The 21109-nt window shown below is 39.7% G+C and overlaps 1 protein-coding gene across 1 annotated transcript in view; it reads left to right on the plus strand.

The window, feature by feature from the left end:
- DNAAF6 (dynein axonemal assembly factor 6) overlaps positions 1 to 21109 on the plus strand; it is a 41023-nt gene that overhangs the window by 10060 nt on the left and 9854 nt on the right. Inside the window, exon 4 of the mRNA XM_062184253.1 lies at positions 6042 to 6138. Within this exon, the coding sequence (XP_062040237.1) occupies positions 6042 to 6138 (97 nt within the window). The remainder of the gene's footprint in view (positions 1 to 6041; positions 6139 to 21109) is intronic.

A 21109-nucleotide genomic window follows, 5' to 3' on the forward strand; every position in this document is an offset into this window, starting at 1 on the left:
CATTGGTATGAAATGTAAGAAATGAACCACTCTTTCATCATTGTCTAATGAGTGCCAGTCATCCACATGCAGCAAGCTCCAAATTTGAGTAAATTTTTACTTTTAATCATGAGATTTGATATTCTCTAGATAGAACATCCATGAAGCTTTAACTGAATCACTTCAGTCAAGATATGAGCAAATTGCTTTATAAAGGATTTTAATCTTTATTTTCTACCTTATGAAAATACGTTTCAAAATGTCTCAGTGGGTAAAGAACAGGAAGTTCACACACACTCACAACTAGAATCACAATAGGCCAAATAAAGCAATAATAAGACCATGGGCTAAAGCTCTTTATTTGAAAGAGTTTTGAAGAAATATTTGCTATTTAATTAGGTATAAAGGATGAGAGGGAAGCATGGAAGATGATGCAGAGATTACTGGCTTGAGTGATTAAGTGAATGGTGAAGCCATAGACCATGATAAGGAATGTAGTGGAGAGGCAATGAATTTGGCTTTGGATATGCAGACTGAAGTGCCTTTCAGACATCCAGATAAATCTATGTAGTAGGCAATTGGAAAATTGCATCTGGAGCTCAGGATAAGAATAGAAGCTTGAGCAAATCCATTTGGGAGTCATGATCCTTTCTGTTTTGTCTTAGCTTGGCTTCACCTGTGTAAAGATTCGGTAGCTGTCGTAGCCTATTGATAAAAAAGAAATGCCTCATATCAAGTAGCTATTTACTGTTAATCCCTTTCAAACTCAGAGAACTCCCTTTTCATTCTTGGGCATTCCTATTTGCAAATAACAAGAAATTCAATCTAGTCCTTCAGTTTCCCTATCCATTTCTTCATTAAGGCAAATGAAAAAAAATATATAAATATTTGTTTCATTCCATCTAAAGAGACAGGGTAATTTTATGGCTCAGTGCTTCTTTTTGTTGTTGTTGTTGTTGTTCCTAAGATACAGTGGCTTTATTTATTTTCAAAAATTATCTATTTTTAAAATTTTTAAGGTAAATAAATTTTATGTATTTCAAATACACAGATTTAAAAACATAGTGATACTTTCCACTCTACCCTCCCTTCCATGCATGCTCCCATCCTTCCTCCTCCTTCCTCTCTTATTTGCTCTCTTAATTTTTTAAAGACTTATTTATTTATTTGAAAGTCAGATTACACAGAGAGAGGAAAGGCAGAGAGAGAGAGAGGTAGGTAGAGAGAGAGGTCTTCCATCTGATGGTTCACTCCCCAACTGACCACAACGGCTGGAGCTGTGCTGAAGCCAGGAGCCAGGAGCTTCTTCTGGGTCTCCCACGTGGGTGCAGGGGCCCGAGGACTTGGGCCATCTTCTACTGCTTTCCTAGGCCAGGGCAGAGAGCTGGATTGGAAGTGGAGCAGCCAGGACTCGAACCAGCACCCATATGGGATGCTGACGCTTCAGGCCAGGGCATTAACCCGCTGTGCCACAGCACCGGCCCCTGCTCTCTTAATTTTTACAATGGTCTGTTTTCAGTTTATTTTATACTCGTAAGATTAACCTTACACAAGTAAAGAGCTCAACAAATAGTAAGAAGAAAAAAACATAGTTCCTCAACAGTAGAGACAAGGTCTATAAACAATAATCAAATCTCAAAATGTCAGTTTCACTCTATACATTACATTTTTGATACACTGTTAGTTAACACAGATCAAGGAAAACATATGGTGTTTGTCTATTTGGGCCTATTTCACTAAATTAATGGTTTCCATTTGCATCAATTTTGTTGCAAATGACAGGATTTCATTCTTTTTGACAACTGTGTAGAGTTCCATACTATATATATATACACACCACAATTTCCTTATTCAGTCTTCAATTGATGGATATCTGGGTTGATTCCATATCTGAGCTACTGTGAATTGAGCTGCAATAAACGGGGGGGGGGGGTACAGATCCCTGTTTCATATACTGATTTCATTTCCATTGTGCAAATTCCCAGGAGTGGGATTGCTGGGTCATATGGTAGACCTATTTTCAGCTTTCTGAAGTATCTCAATACTATCTTCCACAATGCTGTACTAGTTTACATTCCCAACAACAGTAGATTTAGGGTAGATTAGGATACCTTTTACCCCCATCCTTGCCAGCATTTATTGTTTGTTGATTTCAGTATGAGAGCCATTCTAACTGGGGTGAGGTGAAACTTCACTGTGATTTTGATTTGCATTTCCCTGACAGCTAGTGACCCTGAGCACTTTTTCATGTGTCTGTTGGCCATTTGAATTTTCTCTTTGAAACAAACCTGTTCAAATCCTTTGTCCATTTCTTAACTGGATTGTTTATTTTGTTGTTGTTGAGTGCCTTGAGCTCTTTATAGATTTTGGATATTAACCCTTTATCAGTTGTGTTGTTTGCAAATATTTTCTCTCATTCTGTCAGTGACCTCTTCAGTTTGCTGAATGTTTCCTTTGCAGTGCAGAAGCTTCTCAGCTTGAGGTAATCCCATTTGCCTGTTTTTGCTTTTGTTTACCTGTCCTTCTGGTGTCTTTTCCAAGAAGTCTTTGCCTATGCCAATAGTTTCAAATAGCTTGAGAATTGGAATTAGTTCTTATTTAAAAGTCTGGTAGAATTGAGCAGTGAAGCCATCCGGTTCTGGGATTTTCTTTATTGGGAATGTCTTTATTACTGATTCAATTGCCATCTTGCTTATTTGTCTGTTTAGATTTTCTATGTCTTCATGACTCAATTTTGGTAGACTGCATGTGTCAAGAATCTATGCCTCTGTGGTTTAGTAGAGTGCCTGCTCTTTCAGTGAATACCCAGAGGCTTGCGCTGGGTGTGACCAAGGAGCTTTGTTCAGTGCTCTGGGGTGGGATGAGTATCCAGGCTTACACTCAGGTTGGGTATGGTAAATCTCATGTATTGTCAGCAGGGGGAGGATAAGATCTCCTCTGTTGGTGTAATCACACCCTCACCTCCTGTCTTCCAAGGTGATCAGTTCCCAGGGTTAGCCCACAGTAGGTGCAATATTCACCTGTGCTGCTGCATGAGTGGCACAAAAGGTCAGTACAGTCCTCAGTGTGAGCACAGATCTCTCTGCAGTAACCCACCCCAGGAAATCAGGGAGCTCTGAGCCTCTGACACTGGACAATGATTGCCTAGAGTCTCAGCTACACCCTGCACCCTATTGTGCAGTCACAGGGTTTCCACAGTCACAACACACAAGTCTCCCACATTCACAGGGTGCAGAGGATTTATGCTTCACCCCACTAGCCTGCCTAGTCAATGGAGAGAGCAGAGACATTTTCAGAGCCAGTCACCTGTGAGTGCTCTGCCTTGGCAGTTTGAGCCCTGGAGCCTGTGATATGTTGAGAGGGTAGGGGCATCTCACAATACTATGTGGGTGCCCAGCCCCCTGTCAACTCTCCCAGCCAGACTCAAAGTCAGTGGGAGACATGGATTTTTCCGTCTTGTAATATCCCTTATGTGTTCATAAGAGCTGCGGCAGCCTTTTCTGGTGTCAAAATGGTGCCTTCTCCCTGCCAGTTGCCAGGTGCCTTGTTGGGTGATGAGGAGAAAGAAACATGCTTTTGTTTTACTGGATTAGGCGGGTACCTTGCCCCCTGTTAGAGTTCCTGTTCAGACTCAAACACTAATTGGTCCACAGGGCTCTCCTCTAGCAATATCACCAGTGCATGGATTGCCACTGTCTACTTTCACCTCAGGATACTGGCATGTCCTCCAGCTCTCAGCTACAGAGGCTGTGTGCACTTGTTTCTGCGTGTCCTCACCTTCCCCACTGCTTCATGGCATCCCTCTTCCTTCTGTAGAATTTCCACTGCAAATTTCTCTCCAACTCTCACCTGGGAATGCACTTCCTCTGCTTTTTTCCTGATATTTTCCCTTCATCTAAAGCAGTATATATTTTTCCCTATTCAGTCATCTTGGAATCCACTCGGCTTAGTGCTTCTATAAACCATTCCGCCCCCTTGGCTTACAAATTTGAGAGGAGGGAAAGATTCATGAATTGAGATGTGTGGGGTGACATATCAGGAAAATCTTTCCTTGAACTAAGAATTCTGTAGATTGTAAACACCAGAGCATAGCGGTGCTGACTACATTATGTGTTGCTAATTTTAGAGCCAGAAAAGATCATAGATAGCTCAAACCCATCCCTTCCATAAACTATACAAATATAGATGCTGAGACCCCATGAGTTTGTGAACTTCGCCAAAGTCACACAGCTAATTACAAAAAGAGTACTAAATCTGGATTTTCTAGCTGTACTTTCTGGTTGAAAATTAACAGCAGAGTGTTTCTATATCTATCAAATCATGTGTATGTGCCTACTATTTCTCAGAGCCATTGTTTTCTAGGAACTTTCCTTTTTTCTTCGTCTCCTTTTTATCTGTGTTAGAATCTTTTTGGAAGTTCCCTTATACCATTCTATTTGTATAGCTCTAAAACAGTATTTTAGAAAAATAACCCTAAGGGCAAGTTTGGCTTAGGATGGATGCTGCTTAGGACATGCACATACATCAGAATGCCTAGGTTCAAGTCCCAGCTCCACTCCTGATTCCAGCTTCCTGCTAATGTGTGTCCTGGCAGGCAGCAAGTGATAACTGAAATAGTTGAGTCTGTGATACCTACATGGAATAATTGGATTGAGTTCACGGCTCCCAACTTCAGTCTGGTTGGGCCCAACTGCTGCAGGCATTTAGGGAGTGAACCAGCAAATGGAATCAACCTCTCTCCTCACTCTCACTCTCCCCCTCCCCCAATAAACTGGATGAATAAATTTTTTTTGTTTTCTACATTGTTATTTTTTAAAGTTTTTGTATCCTAAAATCAGAGTTAGAGAGAGGGAGAGGCACAGGGAGAGAGAGAGAGATAGAGAGAGAGAGAGAGAGAGAGAGAGAGAGAGGAGAGAGATCCTCCATCCGATGGTTCATTCTCCAAATGGCTGCAACAGCCAGAGATGGGTCAATGGGCCGATCCGAAACCAGGAGCTTCCACCGTGTCCCCTATGTGGGTGCAGAGGCACAAGCACCTGGGCCATCCTCCACTGCTTTCTTAGGCCATTCGCAGGGATCTTGATTGGAAGTGGAACAGCCAGGACACGAACCAGCACCCATATGGGATGTTGCGGGTAATGGCTTTACTTACTATGCCACCACACCAGCCCCTGCTGTGATTTTTTAAAATTAAGCTTATATAGCCTATGTCATAATCTACTTTTATTTTACATTATTGTGCTTAATTTTAGTGTCAAATTACACATTTCTTGTACTACACTGTAAGTTCTGAGGCTAAATTCAGTTAATATTTGAGTCTCATAGTAGCACACAGAGTAGACAGCCAGTCTGTTATTAGTCAAATGGAAGGTATGTCAAAAATTTATTTTTCAAGAAATATATTTTTTAGATAATTTTGTTGGGGCTGGTACTGTGGTATAGTGGGCAAAGCCGCCACCTGCAGTACCGACATCACACATGTGCACCGGCTTAAGCCCCAGCTTCTCCACCTCTGATCCACCTCCCCACTTATGTGCCTGGGAAAGCAGTGGAGGACGGCCCAAACTCCTGGGCCCCTGCATCCACGTGGGGGACCTGGAGGAAGCTCCTGGCTTCTGGCTTCAGACCAGCCCAGCTCTGGCCGCCACAGCCATCCAGGGAGTGGCCAGTGGATGGAAGATCCCTTTCTCCCTCTCTGTCTCTCCCTCTGACTCTCTGTAACTCTGCCTTTCATGTAAATAAATAAATCTTCAAAAAATAATTTTTGTTTATTTGAAAGGCATAAAGAAAGAGACAGAGATACATCTGGATGAATAAAATTTTTAAAAGAAAATAATTGTGTGCAAAATAACAATCCTGCTTTGCAATCTTTGATATGTTTTACCTACATTTATAGACTTCTTTTCCTTTATGTTCTGTAAGCCTGATGAACTGCAAGGACTTTACTTATTTAGTTCTTTTTGGTTTTGGAATAGTATGTCCTCATAAATTTCTAGATTTCTGCTCTGTGACAGGACATTACTCTTTCATTTGCTATCAATTATCAGTGATCTTTTTTTCAGATATGAGATTGTATTCCAACAGCAAGTGGGAACTGAAGATATATACCTGGGATTGACAAGAAAAGATCCTTCAACAGCGTGTTGTAATGAACTAGTGGTAAGCCTCTCCTCCCAACCAATTTTCTATATGACTGTTATAGCCAAATTGACTGACTGCTATATGCATAATATTATAGGCAATAAATAGTGTGTGGTTGCTGTATTTCAGATATAGGGGAATAATAGGATAGATAGCTAAAATTGGTAATATGTTCAAAATAAACTGTTTATATGTGTTGGATAAAATTTACAAATGAACCAAATAAAATCATATGACAAGCACAATTTCTGGTCCTATTAAAATGACCTAATCTGATTGGACTGAATTTTCTGTCACTCTAATTCTGTACTGTACCTGCCATCTGATTGGTTAACTTCTGTGAGCTGGCAGGCAATCAGAATGAAATATTTCCTTCTTTGAATCTGTCTCATGTCTTATTTCTGTATTTCTTGTAATGACTCAGCTTGCAATGAGAAATTTAAAATGTATTTTATTCTTAATTTTTGGATCTGAACTTATTTATGATTTAAAATACTAATAGAACATCTAAAATATTACTTGTGTTCCTTATCTGAAGGGCACTGTAGCATGCTGGAGTGCATCCTTTGAAAATCACAGCTTCTATATAATATTAACAGCAATACCAACAATACCAGTGATACTACCTTATTTTTGCTTATTTGATTCTCATAGTGATCTTGTTGAAAAGTCTGGGCCTCTTCTAAAGTGTGGAATTCAACTAATTTTGGCAACATATACAAGAAATTCTGGTATTAAAATTTGTTTATTGAGATCAGGGACTGTGCTTCTATCTTTTCCCATCCTATCTCACAGTACATTACAGAATACTGAAGTACCCACAAGAAATGCTTAGTGTTTTTTCTTAAGCAAATGATAAATGGAATCTCTTTTGCCCGAACTTTAGGCTTTCTCTTATTAGTTGAATCAAGTAATATAATGGGAACAGTGACAAAGTACCTCAGGGAATTTTTCAAACTCTAATGAGTTAAGGTTTCAAGTGATCTTGAAGTAATTAGCTCCCAGGGTTTTACCAGTAATATTCAAATTTCTTTCTCTTAAATTACTGTGAAATTACATTTTTGATGTCTAGTGTTGAGGACTGCTCTCAATTCTAGAAATTCTAGGCCCTAAATAAATAAAACTGTCGTAAGCCTTTCCATTTCTCTCATGCAAATTGCTACTAGTTTTAATAAATAAAGGTATCCTGAATGAAGAATGTTGGAAATCAAATCACACCTCATAGGAGGAATATACAGTTTATCTAAATCTCAATAAATACATTGGAAGAAACTTCATCCTTTCCTCTGAATTTACAATTGACTTGGGAGACCAAGCTAACATAAATGAACTAATGTTTTTAACAATTAACCTCAGTGTGGGCAATTGTAAGACTACAAGGAATTCAAGTTTGGATAAGTCATGGACACCACTTCAGGGCAGCAGCAAAGAGGACACTTGTTGGTGCTTTGGCACTTGGCCATTTCTGTGTCATTCTTTTTTCTCTCTATTTACTTTTTTCTCTTTATCCTTTATGTTTCTTCATTTATTCAATCTTTAAATACTTAATGAATGCAGCTATGTACCAAATACTGTCCTAAATAATAGAGATGCAAAGATAAATAAGAAGCAGTCCATTGTCTTCACGAAATTTATACTAAAGGAGATAGATACCTAACAAATCTGTCAGTATGGTAAATACATATTTAGAGGCACATATCAGGTGCATGGTGACATAAAGAAGGAAGGGGCCAACACTGTTTGAGTGGATAGGATTTTGACAGTGGATGAAATTCCAAGAAAGGTTTTCCATGCAAAGATAAGATTACATGGAAAGGTATCCAGGCATGAAATTGTGTGGCATATTTGAGTAAGCAGTGAGTATTAACAAAAGCAAAGCCACTGCTTTTGACTCCAGTATACCAAATTGGTATGCTGGTTTGAGTCCTGTCTGTCCCACTTCTAATCCAGTTCCCTGCTAATGCACCTGAGAAGGTGACAGAAGATGGCCCTACTAAGAAATCCATGTGTAAGTTTTTCATAAAATACATTTCCATGAATATTTTGAAGTACCTTTGTATTTCATGCTCAAATTCATATGCTTATTAATCATGTTAATAATACAGTATTTCCTGGAAACTAAAACATTATCAAATTGTAAATGTGCTACTTATTTAATGACAACACTTTAGAGGAAACAAAGTTGGTGCATTCCCACCTTAAATGTACACATTGATTGTGTGATGCATCCCAATATCAGAAACATTAACTGTGGGAGAAATTGCACATTATAATTGGCTAGACATATTATTTGGGTCCTGAACCTGGTCAATATGTAGCAATCCAGAGACTTTAAAGGAAAAAAACCCTTGTTTAAGCTGATGAAAGAAATAGTACAGTCTGTTTAAGTACATGGAGTGATTTGGGATTTAAACATTCACAGGAACCACCCTTTCCTTGACCTTCCCCAAATTCCAAATAAGAAAGCAATGTTTATGAATCCCAAGACACAATAATGGCCCTAAACACAATTCTGAGTTAAGAAAATAAACATCTTCAGCAAAGCTTCCTTTTAACCCCAATCCCAAGGAACCTCATCACTTCAGTTCCACCTGCCTTATTGTGACCCTCTGCTGCTTTGCTTCCCAGTGTATAGCTATCAAGTTTCCCTTGATTTAATCCATATTTAGTTATTTTAAAACTAAAGCTAAATCTATAGTTACAAGTTCTTTTCCTTTAACTGCCAAACCTTTTAAATGTGTCTATGAGAAAGTCTAACATATAAAGCACAAAGTGGCTTCAGAATATTTATGGAAAGATGGAATCAGAAGGAAAGTTTATTTTGGTGCAAAAAAATTGAAATCCATGTATGGTTTTTTCCATAGTATACATTTCTTTTTTTTTCTTTTTCTTTTTCTTTTTTTTTTTTTTTTTTTGACAGGCAGAGTGGACAGTGAGAGAGAAAGATAGAGAGAAAGGTCTTCCCTTTGCCGTTGGTTCACCCTCCAATCCGATGTCAGGAGCCAGGTGCTTCTCCTGGTCTCCCATGGGGTGCAGGGCCCAAGCACTTGGGCCATCCTCCACTGCACTCCCTGGCCACAGCAGAGAGCTGGCCTGGAAGAGGAGCAACCGGGACAGGATCGGTGCCCCGACCGGGACTAGAACCCAGTGTGCCGGCGCCGCAAAGCGGAGGATTAGCCTAGTGAGCCGCAGCGCCGGCCCATAATATACATTTCTATGAACTTTGGGAAGATCCTTTATAAAAGTACCACTGCCTTGATTAAAAAGGTACACCCCCCCCCCATCCCTGCCATGAGGCAGCCCTTAGGTGAATGGCTGGGGTTCCTTGAAACACAATTTGAAAGATGCTGATTTAATCTCTGCTCCTTATATTACAATTGAGAAACAAAGGTCAGATGTGCAAATTACCAAATACTCATGTAATTTAAGGGAAGGAGAGCAAGAAAGCTAGAGGGCTTCTTGTTTTTAGGTAACATACATGTTTTCCATTAAACCTCATAAGTAGAAGGCCCTTAAGTTATTTTTACTTTATTTCATTTTATGGTCCCTTCCATCCTCTATCTATATTCCCCATCCTTCCCCTAAAGACTCCCACTGTAATTGGCTAGATATATATCTTTGAGCACATATGTATTATTGTTTTCTATAATTTGTTAAATTCAACAAATATGTATGAAGCACTTACTATGCACCATATGCTGAGAGTTAGATACTAGAGATACAGTGTTGAACAAAATAGACATGATTCTCCTTCTGTCAAGGAATTTTCTGGCCAGACTTCAAACAATCCATAAGAAGCAATGCAGTGGCAGCTACTTGATGGACTTGCCAGGCTCTCATAGACTCATACAATAAAGAAAAAATGACCCCAAAAGTTTATTACTTAGAGTAAGTACTTACTTGCAGTTTGTTACTTACACAGGCAGTATTAGTGAGATCAGTATAGTGTCAGCTCCTCACATTCCTTTGTCCATAGGGTGGATGACATCAAAGCAAAGGAGTCAGATGGAAGGTGACATGAGCAGTGGAGCTTGTGTTGCTCAAAAGCCAACTCTAGACTCCAGCTGGCTGTTTTATAGTGCGTTTGTTTGTACCCAAGGGGAGAAAATGTTAAAAGATCTTTGCCAAACTGGAAAAAGGGAGTATGATGAGCAACTACCCGCTGGCAGCCTCCCACAAGATAGGGAGTCTCCCACAAGGTACAGATTCAGAAAAGAAACAACACTGAGGCAGTTTCTTTTGTCTTTCTCTTTCCTGGGAGGATCACAAGATGTTCTGCCAAGACCTGGATCATGCTGTAAGTGAACTTTATCCATGTAGCCAATGTGGATAGTGCAAGTTAGCTAGAGTGCCATAGTGGAGACATTTTCCCACATATGCATACCGTGAATTAACATTTTTGTCTTAGTTGTTTTCACTTAACATCATGTAATAATAACAATAGCAAATAATTTAAGTAATGCTTATTATGTGCTGAGCAATTCTCTAAATATTTTAAATATATCAGCTCATTAATCCCTATACCACTCTATAAAGTAGGTGCCATTATTACTCCCATTTTACAGCTGAGGTCACTGAAGTACAAATAAGTAAAGTAATTAACACAAGGTCACACATTTCAGGTCTGGCAGAGTTGAACCCAGGCAGTGTGTGCAGAGTGGGTGCAAAGAAAAGGAGAGGCAATCCAAGCTGATTTCACAATAGAGATGCCATTTTGACCTGAAAATCTGAAGGAAACATAACAGTTTGTCAGGCAGCGAAGGGCAAAAAGGTGTCCAATCAAAGAGAATAGCATGAACAAAGGCATAGTGCTATAAAAGTAGGTGGTGATCATGAGAACTATTTGTGAATGTACTTGGAGCCTCAGAATGCACTGACATGGAATAATATAAAAAATGAAACAGAAAATGTAGCTTAGGGCTAGTTGTAAAAGCCTTGAGTGTCCTACCATGTGCTATGAACTGAATTGTGTCCCCTTAAGATGGTAGCTGAGATGAGATCTTCGAGGAGTAGTTAGGTTTATATGAGATCATGAGGTTGAGACTCTCATTATGGGATTAGCAACCTTATAAGAAGAGACACCAAAAGGCTTGCTTGCTCCCTCTCCACCATGTGAGGACACAGCAAGAAGATAGCCATCTTCAAGTTAAGAAGAGAGCTCTCACCAGAACCCCACAGTAGTGACACCCTGATCTTAGACTTCCAGCTTCCAAAACTGTGAAGAAAAAAACAACTGTTTAAACCACCCAATCTATGATATTTTTATTTTGGAAGCCCAAGCAGACTAAGATGCCATGAAATTTGGGCTTTATTTTCTGGGCATTAGAGTTAGAATATGTTTTAAAGAAGACCAGTTAAATGACTGCATGTATATTTAGGACAACTCTAGTGGCAGTGTGAATGTTGGATTTGGTGGTGATTATGGTGGGAGGTAAGTGAAAGTTTGGGAGACTAGTAGTATGAAAACCAGTTATGCAGTTGTACTAGACCAGGTGAGAGAAGAGCTTGTATTGTGGCAGTGGGAACAAAGGAAAAAAGAAATGCTCCAGTAGACATTTTGGAGGAAATACTGGTAGAACTTGGAAAGTGATCAAATGTGATATGTAAAGGAAAAACAGAAGTCAGATTTCTAGCTTAGGTGACCACGTGAACAGTGATGGCACTAATCAAGATATGGGAATGTAACATGGTTACATTGAATAGTTGAGTTAGAAGTGGTTTTCATTTCTTTTTCTCCTCTGGATTTCCCACAGTATTTTACATTTACCACCCATTACTTTCAGAATGAGAGTAAGCAATCAAAGCGTGGTTTTGTTGCAGTGATGGGGGCATGGAATGCAAAAGGGAAAAGATAGTTCTAGGAGAAAGGTACGGTTTGGTTATATTGAGTTTGAAGTGCTAGTGGGAAATCTTGTTGGAAATGTCCAGTGGACTATTAGAAATAGAAATCTATATTGACCTCAAGGAAGAAAGGATTTGAAGATGTTTATTTTCAGAGTTGATGATGTTTGTGCTTTACAGGTGTTAGAATATATTGCCTCAAAGTGCTGGCTTTGCATCAGGCTTGAAATGAAGCAGAGCTTATTTTAAGAGGATGCTGTGAAAGTTGTAGGAATGGGGCTAACTGTGAACAAAATAGATGGCCATTGGAATGGGTCAACAATCAGAGACAGAATTCAAACAGAGGCATTGTAGATTCTTACTTCAGTTCTAGAGCAGCTGTTGAAAACCAACAGGAATTGGATCAGTGAAGTGAGGTTGGGATTGTGGCATGGATTTAGAGATACAAAGAAAGATAACAGAGGAAGTAAAAAAAATCTGTCATATAAACAAACTAGGAAAGAATAAGAACCTGTCTACCCCCGAGAACAGGATTTACTGAGGTAGCAGACCTCTTGGGTCCCAATTGAAGAGTATTGGAAAAGAAACTATAGGTATCAAAGATATGTAGGAAGGTAGATTGCCTTCTCCATATGACTACTTGTGTCAGGTTGTGGGATGAATACACTGGGGATATGGGTCAGCAGATTCCCATTTTCACTGTTGAGTCATGAATAGCAGACTACTTGTCAAATCCAAAAATGAAGGGGACTAGGATCATTGGTATTCTTCCCAATGGCCCATTGCTTGTTCTAGGAGAAGAGAAAATAAGCCTACACATAACCTAGTTTTGTTTTTTGAGCTATATGTATACATAATATTTTGGTGCATTTATTTCAATGGATCTATGTTGATAAGAGAACATTCTGATGTGACCTAAAAACAAACGATTATGCCTCTTTTTTGTTTTTCATGGTCACCTCCTCTCTGGAATATGAGCCCTCCCCAACCACTAAACTTCACTGAGAATGGGGAGAAGGGGACTGTCAGCTACGGCATAGAAGTCAGTCACCATGTGGCACACACAACCAGGAGTCACATGTTTATAACACATATTTATCTCAGAAAGTGCTATCAATCATTCTGCAGCAAAGTGTCTGCTCATCCTCTGAGAATTCACTTATTTCTTGAACAGTGTACCTCTCAAATCCTGACTTCTCTTTCAAGATTAAAATAATCACGTTCGTTTACTTTTACTGAATAAATTCAGCTGCTTGAGAAAGAAATGTATCGTTGTTTTCCTTTTAAAATTCTAGAGGAGGGATGCCTGTTTGTTTTGATAGGCTTCCTGATTTTGCTGACCTTATTTGATTGGATACATATAAGACCATGGGGCAGGGAGAAGGATATTTGAGTTATAATATGATTACTTACTATCAGCTCAAGGCAGCACAGTAAACCTTTAATTAAAGTTCCAATAATTCTCTAAGTAATATACACACATTTATAGTTAGTATAACACTCCTTCATAGTGATGGTGGTGGTGAGAGAGGAAATTAATATTTCCTAAAAAGCTGTATATTTTTGATCATGAAAGTAATATATATGTAAAAATGTTAAATACTTAAATTAGAGTTGAAATTAAATGTTTCCCATAATGAGATAGAGAAATAGACAAAGAGAGTTTGAGAGGTAGAATAAGGTTGAAGGATTCCTTAAACATATTACTTGGTGATAAAAACCAGTGATTTTATTTTTATTATATAATTTTGGTAATGTTTCATTAAAATATCTGAATCACATGGTCTGGAATCCTTGAGCTGAAACTGGCATAAACTTCTGATTACATGTGAACAGATTTACAGGTTGACCTTGAACAACACCAACACCTGAGGGATGAATAGAGGAGACGCTTAGAAGAGTATTCAGAGATGGAAGAAAAACCATGTCTACTGCTATAGAGAAGTAACGCAGGAGTAGGATGCAGAAGGAACTTTTAAGTTTGTCAGTTGAGAAGCCCTTTTTGTGGTCTTTGAAAGAGCTCAGTTCAATGTCATAGCCAACATCAGTTTGATGATAAGTGCATAGAAGTGAGGAAGAGAAGGGAACAAATAGAGATTATTCTTTGAGGGAACTTAGCAGTGAGGAGGAGGAGAGAGAGGACATAGTTGTTGAGACAAGATTTAAGAGGATTTTTTGTTTATTTTTTAAGATTAGAGTCTCAAATATGCTTTCAAGCTGATGACAAGGACTCATTATTCACCTATTCATGTAGCATTTTAGTACCTACTGTGTGTCTCTAGAGCCAGTGAACAAACAACAGTAAAAAGGTAGCCATGTTACGGGCCCTTAGGAGCCTTTTAGAAAAGGATGGAGATATTTTCAGTTGTTAGAATGATTACAAAATGTTCATGTCATCTAGTATGAAACAGCCAAGAATGCCTTAAATCTTACAATAAGAGGGATATTCCTGAAAAATGAACACTTGCCTTATACAAAATTCCAGTATTTCTTCCCTCTAGTTTAGAAAAACTGATTAGAAAAAGAGAGATTGAAGTGAAAGATGGCCACTCAGCAGGATTCCACCCTGTAGACTACACCCACTTTCTTAAAACATGATTTTTCATTACTTTAATTACCCAACTCTCCTAGTTTTCTCCCCAAATCAGTGGGCATTCGTTCTCTCCGTTGCTCCCAAATCACTGGTTCTTTCTCTTCTGCCTGAAGTTCTCTAGATATTTTTCTCTATCTTTCCTTTTTGTTCCTTGGCTTTAAGTACTATGTATCTCTGTTGTCTCAACTTCTCCTATGAGATTCAGATTGGTGTAACCAGCTGCTTACTTTGCATCTCCCACTTGTTTAACAGGCAACATAAACCTAACATGCCCAAAACAGAACTCTGATTTTCCCCAAACCTCTTTTTCATTCATCTTCCTCATGGCAGCAAGCACCATTGGTCAAACTAAAAACCTAAATCAACCCTCATTCCTCTTTCCTTTGTACTTCACATTCAATCCATTGGCAGTTTTTACTGGCTCCATCTTCAAAATACATTTTAAATCTAGCTAATATTCATTATTACTGCAACTGCTATCACTTTTCAAAGCATCACCATCTCTCACATGGGCCATTATGATTTTCTCCTTACTCAACTTCTTGTTTGACTCTTGTTTCCCAACAGCACTTCCACAAAGAGTGTAAAACATTCTATTTAAAAGTAAATCAATCACAGAACTATTTTTCTCAGAACCCTCAATGACTTCCTCATGCACTTGGAAAAATTCCTGAACTACTTGTTTGCATCTATGAGGCCCTATATTATCTGATCCTTACCTATATTATCTGATCCTTTGTTTCATCTGATACCATATTTTCTTCTTTCATTTATTATGTTCTACTTATGATGGCCAATCTTTCTGATCCTTCGATATGCCAAACTGTTTACTTATTCCTTGCTATTAATTCCATTTTTAATGCTCTTCCCTCAGATAATGATAATTTTACCTCCTCCTTTCTAATAATCATATCTCCTATTTCTTTCTTAATTGTATCAGTTAGTACCTCCAGAACTATATTATGCAATAACAGTGAATATTGAATGTTATTTCTTATGTCTCAGTTTAGTTAGAATGGTTCTGGTGTTTCTTCATTCAGTTAGATACTGAATTTTGTTTATGTGTAAAGGAAATATTCATCTATTTTGATTTTAAGAGTTCAAAGCAAGAACTCTTTAATTTAATTTAATCTAATCTAATGCCTTTTCTAACATTTGTGGAAATCATGTTTTTATTTTTGATCTATTAGTAAGTTATAATATTAGTAAATTATAGCATCAACATAAAATTAATTTTGACCCAACCTTGCACTCATTCATTCATTCATTTACTCAACAAATATTTGTTGAGCATCTATGTTATGCCAAGTACTTTTCTAAGTATTGATGATACCATAGAAAATGAAACACAAATATCAATGCCATAAAATAGCATATCGTCTTGTGTGAGAAATCAATGAACAAAATAAATACATACATTTTATGGTACAATAGAAGGTGAAAATGTTGTGAAGAGAAAAGGAGCAGGGGGATGTGATAAGGATTACTACAATTGATAGTGGCTGCGATTTAAATATTGTGGTTACGAAAGTCCACTAAGAAGACAATGAAGTTAGGTTCAGATGCTCAAAAGGTGATCTAAATAAATATTTAGATTACCAAGACTTAAAATATGATGTAATATTAGAAATATCAATAGAGAACAAAGAACTATTCTTAGAGAAATAAGGGAGAATTTCCCAGTAATTGATAGATGATTCTAAAAAGAAGGGGGATGAGTGGTACAGTGTGACAACATGAGATTGTTCTTTTTTTTAATTTTTTTTTTTTGACAAGAAGAGTGGACAGTGAGAGAGAGAGATGGAGAGAAAGGTCTTCCTTTTTTCTGTTGGTTCACCCTCCAATGGCCGCTGCGCCCGGCGCACCGCGCCAATCCAAAGCCAGGAGCCAGGTGCCTCTCCTGGTCTCCCATGCGGGTGCAGGGCCCAAGGACTTGGGCCATCCTCCACTGCACTCCCGGGCCACAGCAGAGAGCTGGCCTGGAAGAGGAGCAACCGGGACAGAATCTGGCGCCCCGACCGGGACTAGAATCCGGTGTGCCAGCGCCACAGGCGGAGGATTAGCCTATTGAGCTGCGGCACCGGCCGAGATTGTTCTATTATATATATGTAAAGCATACAACATGATGTTTTAATAGACATATACATTGGGGTCGGCACTGTGGCATAGCGGGTGAGGTTGCTGCCTGCAGTGCCAGCATCCCATATAGGCACTGATTTGGGTACCAGATGCTCCACTTCCGATCCAGCTCTCTGCTATGGCCTGGTAAGGCAGTAGAGGATGGCCCAGGTCCTTGGGCCTCTGCACCCACGTGAAAGGCCTAGAGGAGGCTCCAAGCACCTGGCTTCAGATCGTCCCAGCTCTGGCCATTGTGGCCATTGCGGGAATGAACCAGCAGGTTGAAGACTCTCTCTCTCTCTCTCTCTCTGACTCTGACTCTCTGTAATTCTACCTCTCAAATAAATAAATAAATCTTTAAAAAGTAGACATATACATAATGAAATAATGACTACAGTCAAGCCAATTACTATACATCATTTAATGTAGTTACCATTTATTTGTGTGTGTGGTAAGAACACCCGAAATTCAACTGTTTTAAAAATTTTTCAGTATACAATATTATTAACTGTAGTCCTTACGCTATATTTAGATTTCTAGAGTTATTTATCTATTCTTAAAGATGTATTTACTTATTTGAAAGTCAGGCTTACAAAGAGAGAGAGGGAGAGACAGAGATATCTTCTATCCACTGATTCACTCCCCCAAATGGCCACAACAGCCAGGGCTGGGCCAGGCCCAAGCCAGGAGCCAGGATCTTCATCCAGGTCTCCCACATGGGTGCAGGGGCCCAAGCACTCGGGCCATCTTGTGCTGCTTTCCAGGCACATTAGCAGGGAGCTGGTTCAGAAGTGAAGCAGCCAGGACTCGAATCAGCACCTATATGGGATGCTGGCACTGCAGACAATGGCTTAACCTGCTGCACCACAATGCCGACCCCAGATTTATTCAAATTACATAATCAAAACTCTGTTACTCTCTGGCCTGAATCCCTCTACTCTCCTCCCTCTGGTTACCACAGTTATACTCTGTTTCTACGTATTTGACTTAAAAAAAGATTTATTTTTATTTGCTTGAAAAACAGTTAGAGAGAGAGAGAGAGAGAGAGAGAGATCTTCCATCCACTGGTTCGCTCTCCAAATGGCTGCAATGGCTGGAGATGAGCCAATCTGATACAAGGGGCCAGGAGTCTCTTCCAGGTCTTGTACGTGGGTGCAGGGGCCCAAGGATTTTTACCTTCCTCTGCTGCTTTCCCAGGTGCATTAGCAGGGAGCTGGATCAGAAATGAAGCATCCAGGACTCAAACTGGTGCCCATATGGGATGCTGGCACTGTAAGCCAGGGCTTTAACCTGTTGTATCACAGTGCCAGCCCGTTTTTGACTTTTTAAAGCTTCCACAAATAAGAGATATTATGCCGTCTTTTTCTTTCCTATGTCTGGCTTTGTTCACTTAGCACGATGCAGAACATGAGCTCTTTTTAAAAACTGGATGAAAGAAGATTGGGGAAAAACGGGCACCAACTGAGACAACTCTAGGGGAAGCAGAGTCATCAGGAGATCCAGATTTCAGTTACATTAAAAAGCTAAAGCCGGCGCCGCGGCTCACTAGGCTAATCCTCCGCCTTGCGGCGCCGGCACACCGGGTTCTAGTCCCGGTCGGGGCGCTGGATTCTGTCCCGGTTGCCCCTTTTCCAGGCCAGCTCTCTGCTATGGCCTGTGAAGGCAGTGGAGGATGGCCCAAGTCCTTGGGCCCTGCACCCCTTGGGAGACCTGGAGAGGCACCTGGCTCCTGGCTTCGGATCAGCGCGATGCGCCGGCTGCAGCGCACCGGCCGTGGCAGCCATTGGAGGGTGAACCAACGGCAAAAAGGAAGACCTTTCTCTCCATCTCTCTCTCTCTCTCATTGTCCACTCTGCCTGTCAAAAAAAAAAAAAAAAAGCTAAAGAGATGGAGCCGGCACTGTGCCATAGCGGGTAAAACCACCGCCTGCAGTGCCAGCATCCCCTATAGGAGCCAGTTGGAGTCCCAGATGCTCCTCTTCTGATCCAGCTCCCTGCTAATGCACCTGGGAAAGCAGCACAAGATGGCCCAAGTCCTTGGGCCCCTGCACCCACATGGAATACCCCGAAGAAGCTCCAGACCCCTGGCTTCGGTTTCAGCCCAGCTCGGGCTGTTGTGGCCATTTGCAGAGCCATCCAGTGGAGGGAAGACCTCTCTATCTGCTTCTCTGTAACTCTGCCTTTCAATTTTTTTAAGCTAAAGAGAATATTCTAAGAGAATAAATGATAAGGGGTTGTGTTCTGTGTCCCAAATGACCTGATGGAAGAGTTTCAGGAGTCGGTGAAGGGTGAAAAATTGAGACAAATAGGAGATATGACGAGTAATATGCTAATTACTATGTGGTAAGGACTGACTTTGGCATTTGAGGCTTCTTGTGGTTATTCACAGATAGAGGTAAAAGTATAATCAACTAATTTTGATGGTCTCAAGTCCGATAGTGGTGGTAAGGCTGTGAGTGTTTGGGGGTGAGGATGGATGCCACTGTAGGTATGGAGGCCTATGGATGAATGTTCTCACACCAGAAAGAGTTGAGCTTACTCTTATCTCCTGCAATAAGAGAAGACTCATGCTTCTGTAATCTAGTTTTTTAAAAAGACAAGCATAATAATATAGTACTGGAATGTCTTAAGAGGGTAACATTATGGAAAACATTATGGAAAAAGTGGATCTATTGGTTTTGTGTGCTGGTTTTGGAGGATATATACTATGTTTTTATTCTTCAGAGGTAAATATTTAATTCCTTTTTTAAAGATTATTTATTTATTTGAAAGGCAGAGTTACAGAGAGAGAGGCAAAGGCAGAAAAAGAGAGAGAGGTCTTCCATCCGCTGATTACTCCCAAGATGGTCGCAACAACTGGAGCTGCACCGATCTGAAGCCAGAAGCCAGGAGCTTCTTCCAGATCTCCCACACGGGTGCAGGGGCCCAAGGACTTGGGATGTCTTCTGCTGCTTTCCCAAGCCATAGCATAGAGCTGGGTCAGAAATGGAGCAGCTGGGACTCAAACTGATGCCCATATCTGATGCCAGCACTGCAGGCGGTGGCTTTACCTGCTACAACACACTGACAGCCCTTAGATAATTTCAAAGTAGTAATCTACTACTTTTTTTTTTCATTTTTTACAGATTATCATTGTTCATGAGAGTTTTGATAAAAGGCTTAGTATGTCTGGAGTATGAAAAAAAAACCCACACGTGTTTCTATAGTTCAACAGTAATATTGAATCACTGGATCAATTCATAATAAAACCTACACAAAATTTTTCTGTTCCTCAAAATTGCTTAATGTTGCTAAGTTTCAAATGGAAGTCCAAAGAGTCTTAACTTTCCTAATGCTCAAATACATTGGGAGTAGTTGCTATATTTCCATAATATGGACATATTTTTCTAATATCTAGAATCAGGGGCCAGTTCTGTGGTGCAGCAGGTTAAACAACTGCCTGCAGTGCTGACATCCCAGATGAGAGCCAGTTAGAGTCCTGGTTGTTCCACTTCTGATCCAGCTCCATGCTAATGTCCTGGGAAAGCAGTGGAAGGTGGCCTAAGACCTTGAGTCCCTGCTCCCACGTGGGAGACCCAGATGAAACTTCTGGCTCCTGTCTTCAACCTGGCCCAGCCTCAGCTGATGCGGCCATTTAGGGAGTGAACCATCAGATGGAAGGTCTCTCTCTCTCTCTCTCTCTCTCTCTCTCTCTCTCTCTCTCTTCAACTCTGACTTTCAAATAAATAAATAAATCTTTTAAAAGGTCTAAAAAATGAAAAAAATATCTAGAACTCATAAATTAATTTAGAATAGCTTTCAAACTTCCAGACTAAACTTTTCTGAATATCTTATTCTTCTGTGAAGTTTTTGTAAATAGTGTAGACTGGCCAAGTTACATATAAGATATTTTTTACTTCTTCTTCCCTTTTGGTAGTGACAAAGTGACATTTCAAGTGGAAACCTAGATTGGATGACCTCTATGGAACAATTGCTATTTGGTCTTCTCATGTCAGTTTTCAAATATCTTGGAATATGATCAGAGACACTTATTTGAGGAGATGGAGAGCCTCTATTAATCAACTACAGATTGTCTTATAAATCTCTCATAAGAACAAGACAGGAAAGAAGAGATTTAAAACTCAATATGATAATCCCATAATAATAGCACCCCCAAGGGAAAAAAGACTTTGGTATGGTGAGCCAACTCTGTTACAATACACATAGGATAATATTTGAAGTCAATGAAAACAACTTATAAGCACCTTGACCTATCTTTACCTCTCTTCAGGAAACCCTCAAAGTGAATTCCTGGAGAGAAACTAACCAAGTAGTTTCTAACTACTTGGCTGAAGAAAAGCTAAATTTGGGAAGAAGGGATCTCACAAACCATAAATTAATTGACTTTTTCCTGTTACTTTTTATTTGAAAGGCAGAGTTACTGAGAAAGAGGGAGAGA

The sequence above is a fragment of the Lepus europaeus genome, chromosome X (genome assembly GCF_033115175.1).
Source record: "Lepus europaeus isolate LE1 chromosome X, mLepTim1.pri, whole genome shotgun sequence".
Taxonomy (NCBI): Eukaryota; Metazoa; Chordata; class Mammalia; order Lagomorpha; family Leporidae; genus Lepus; species Lepus europaeus.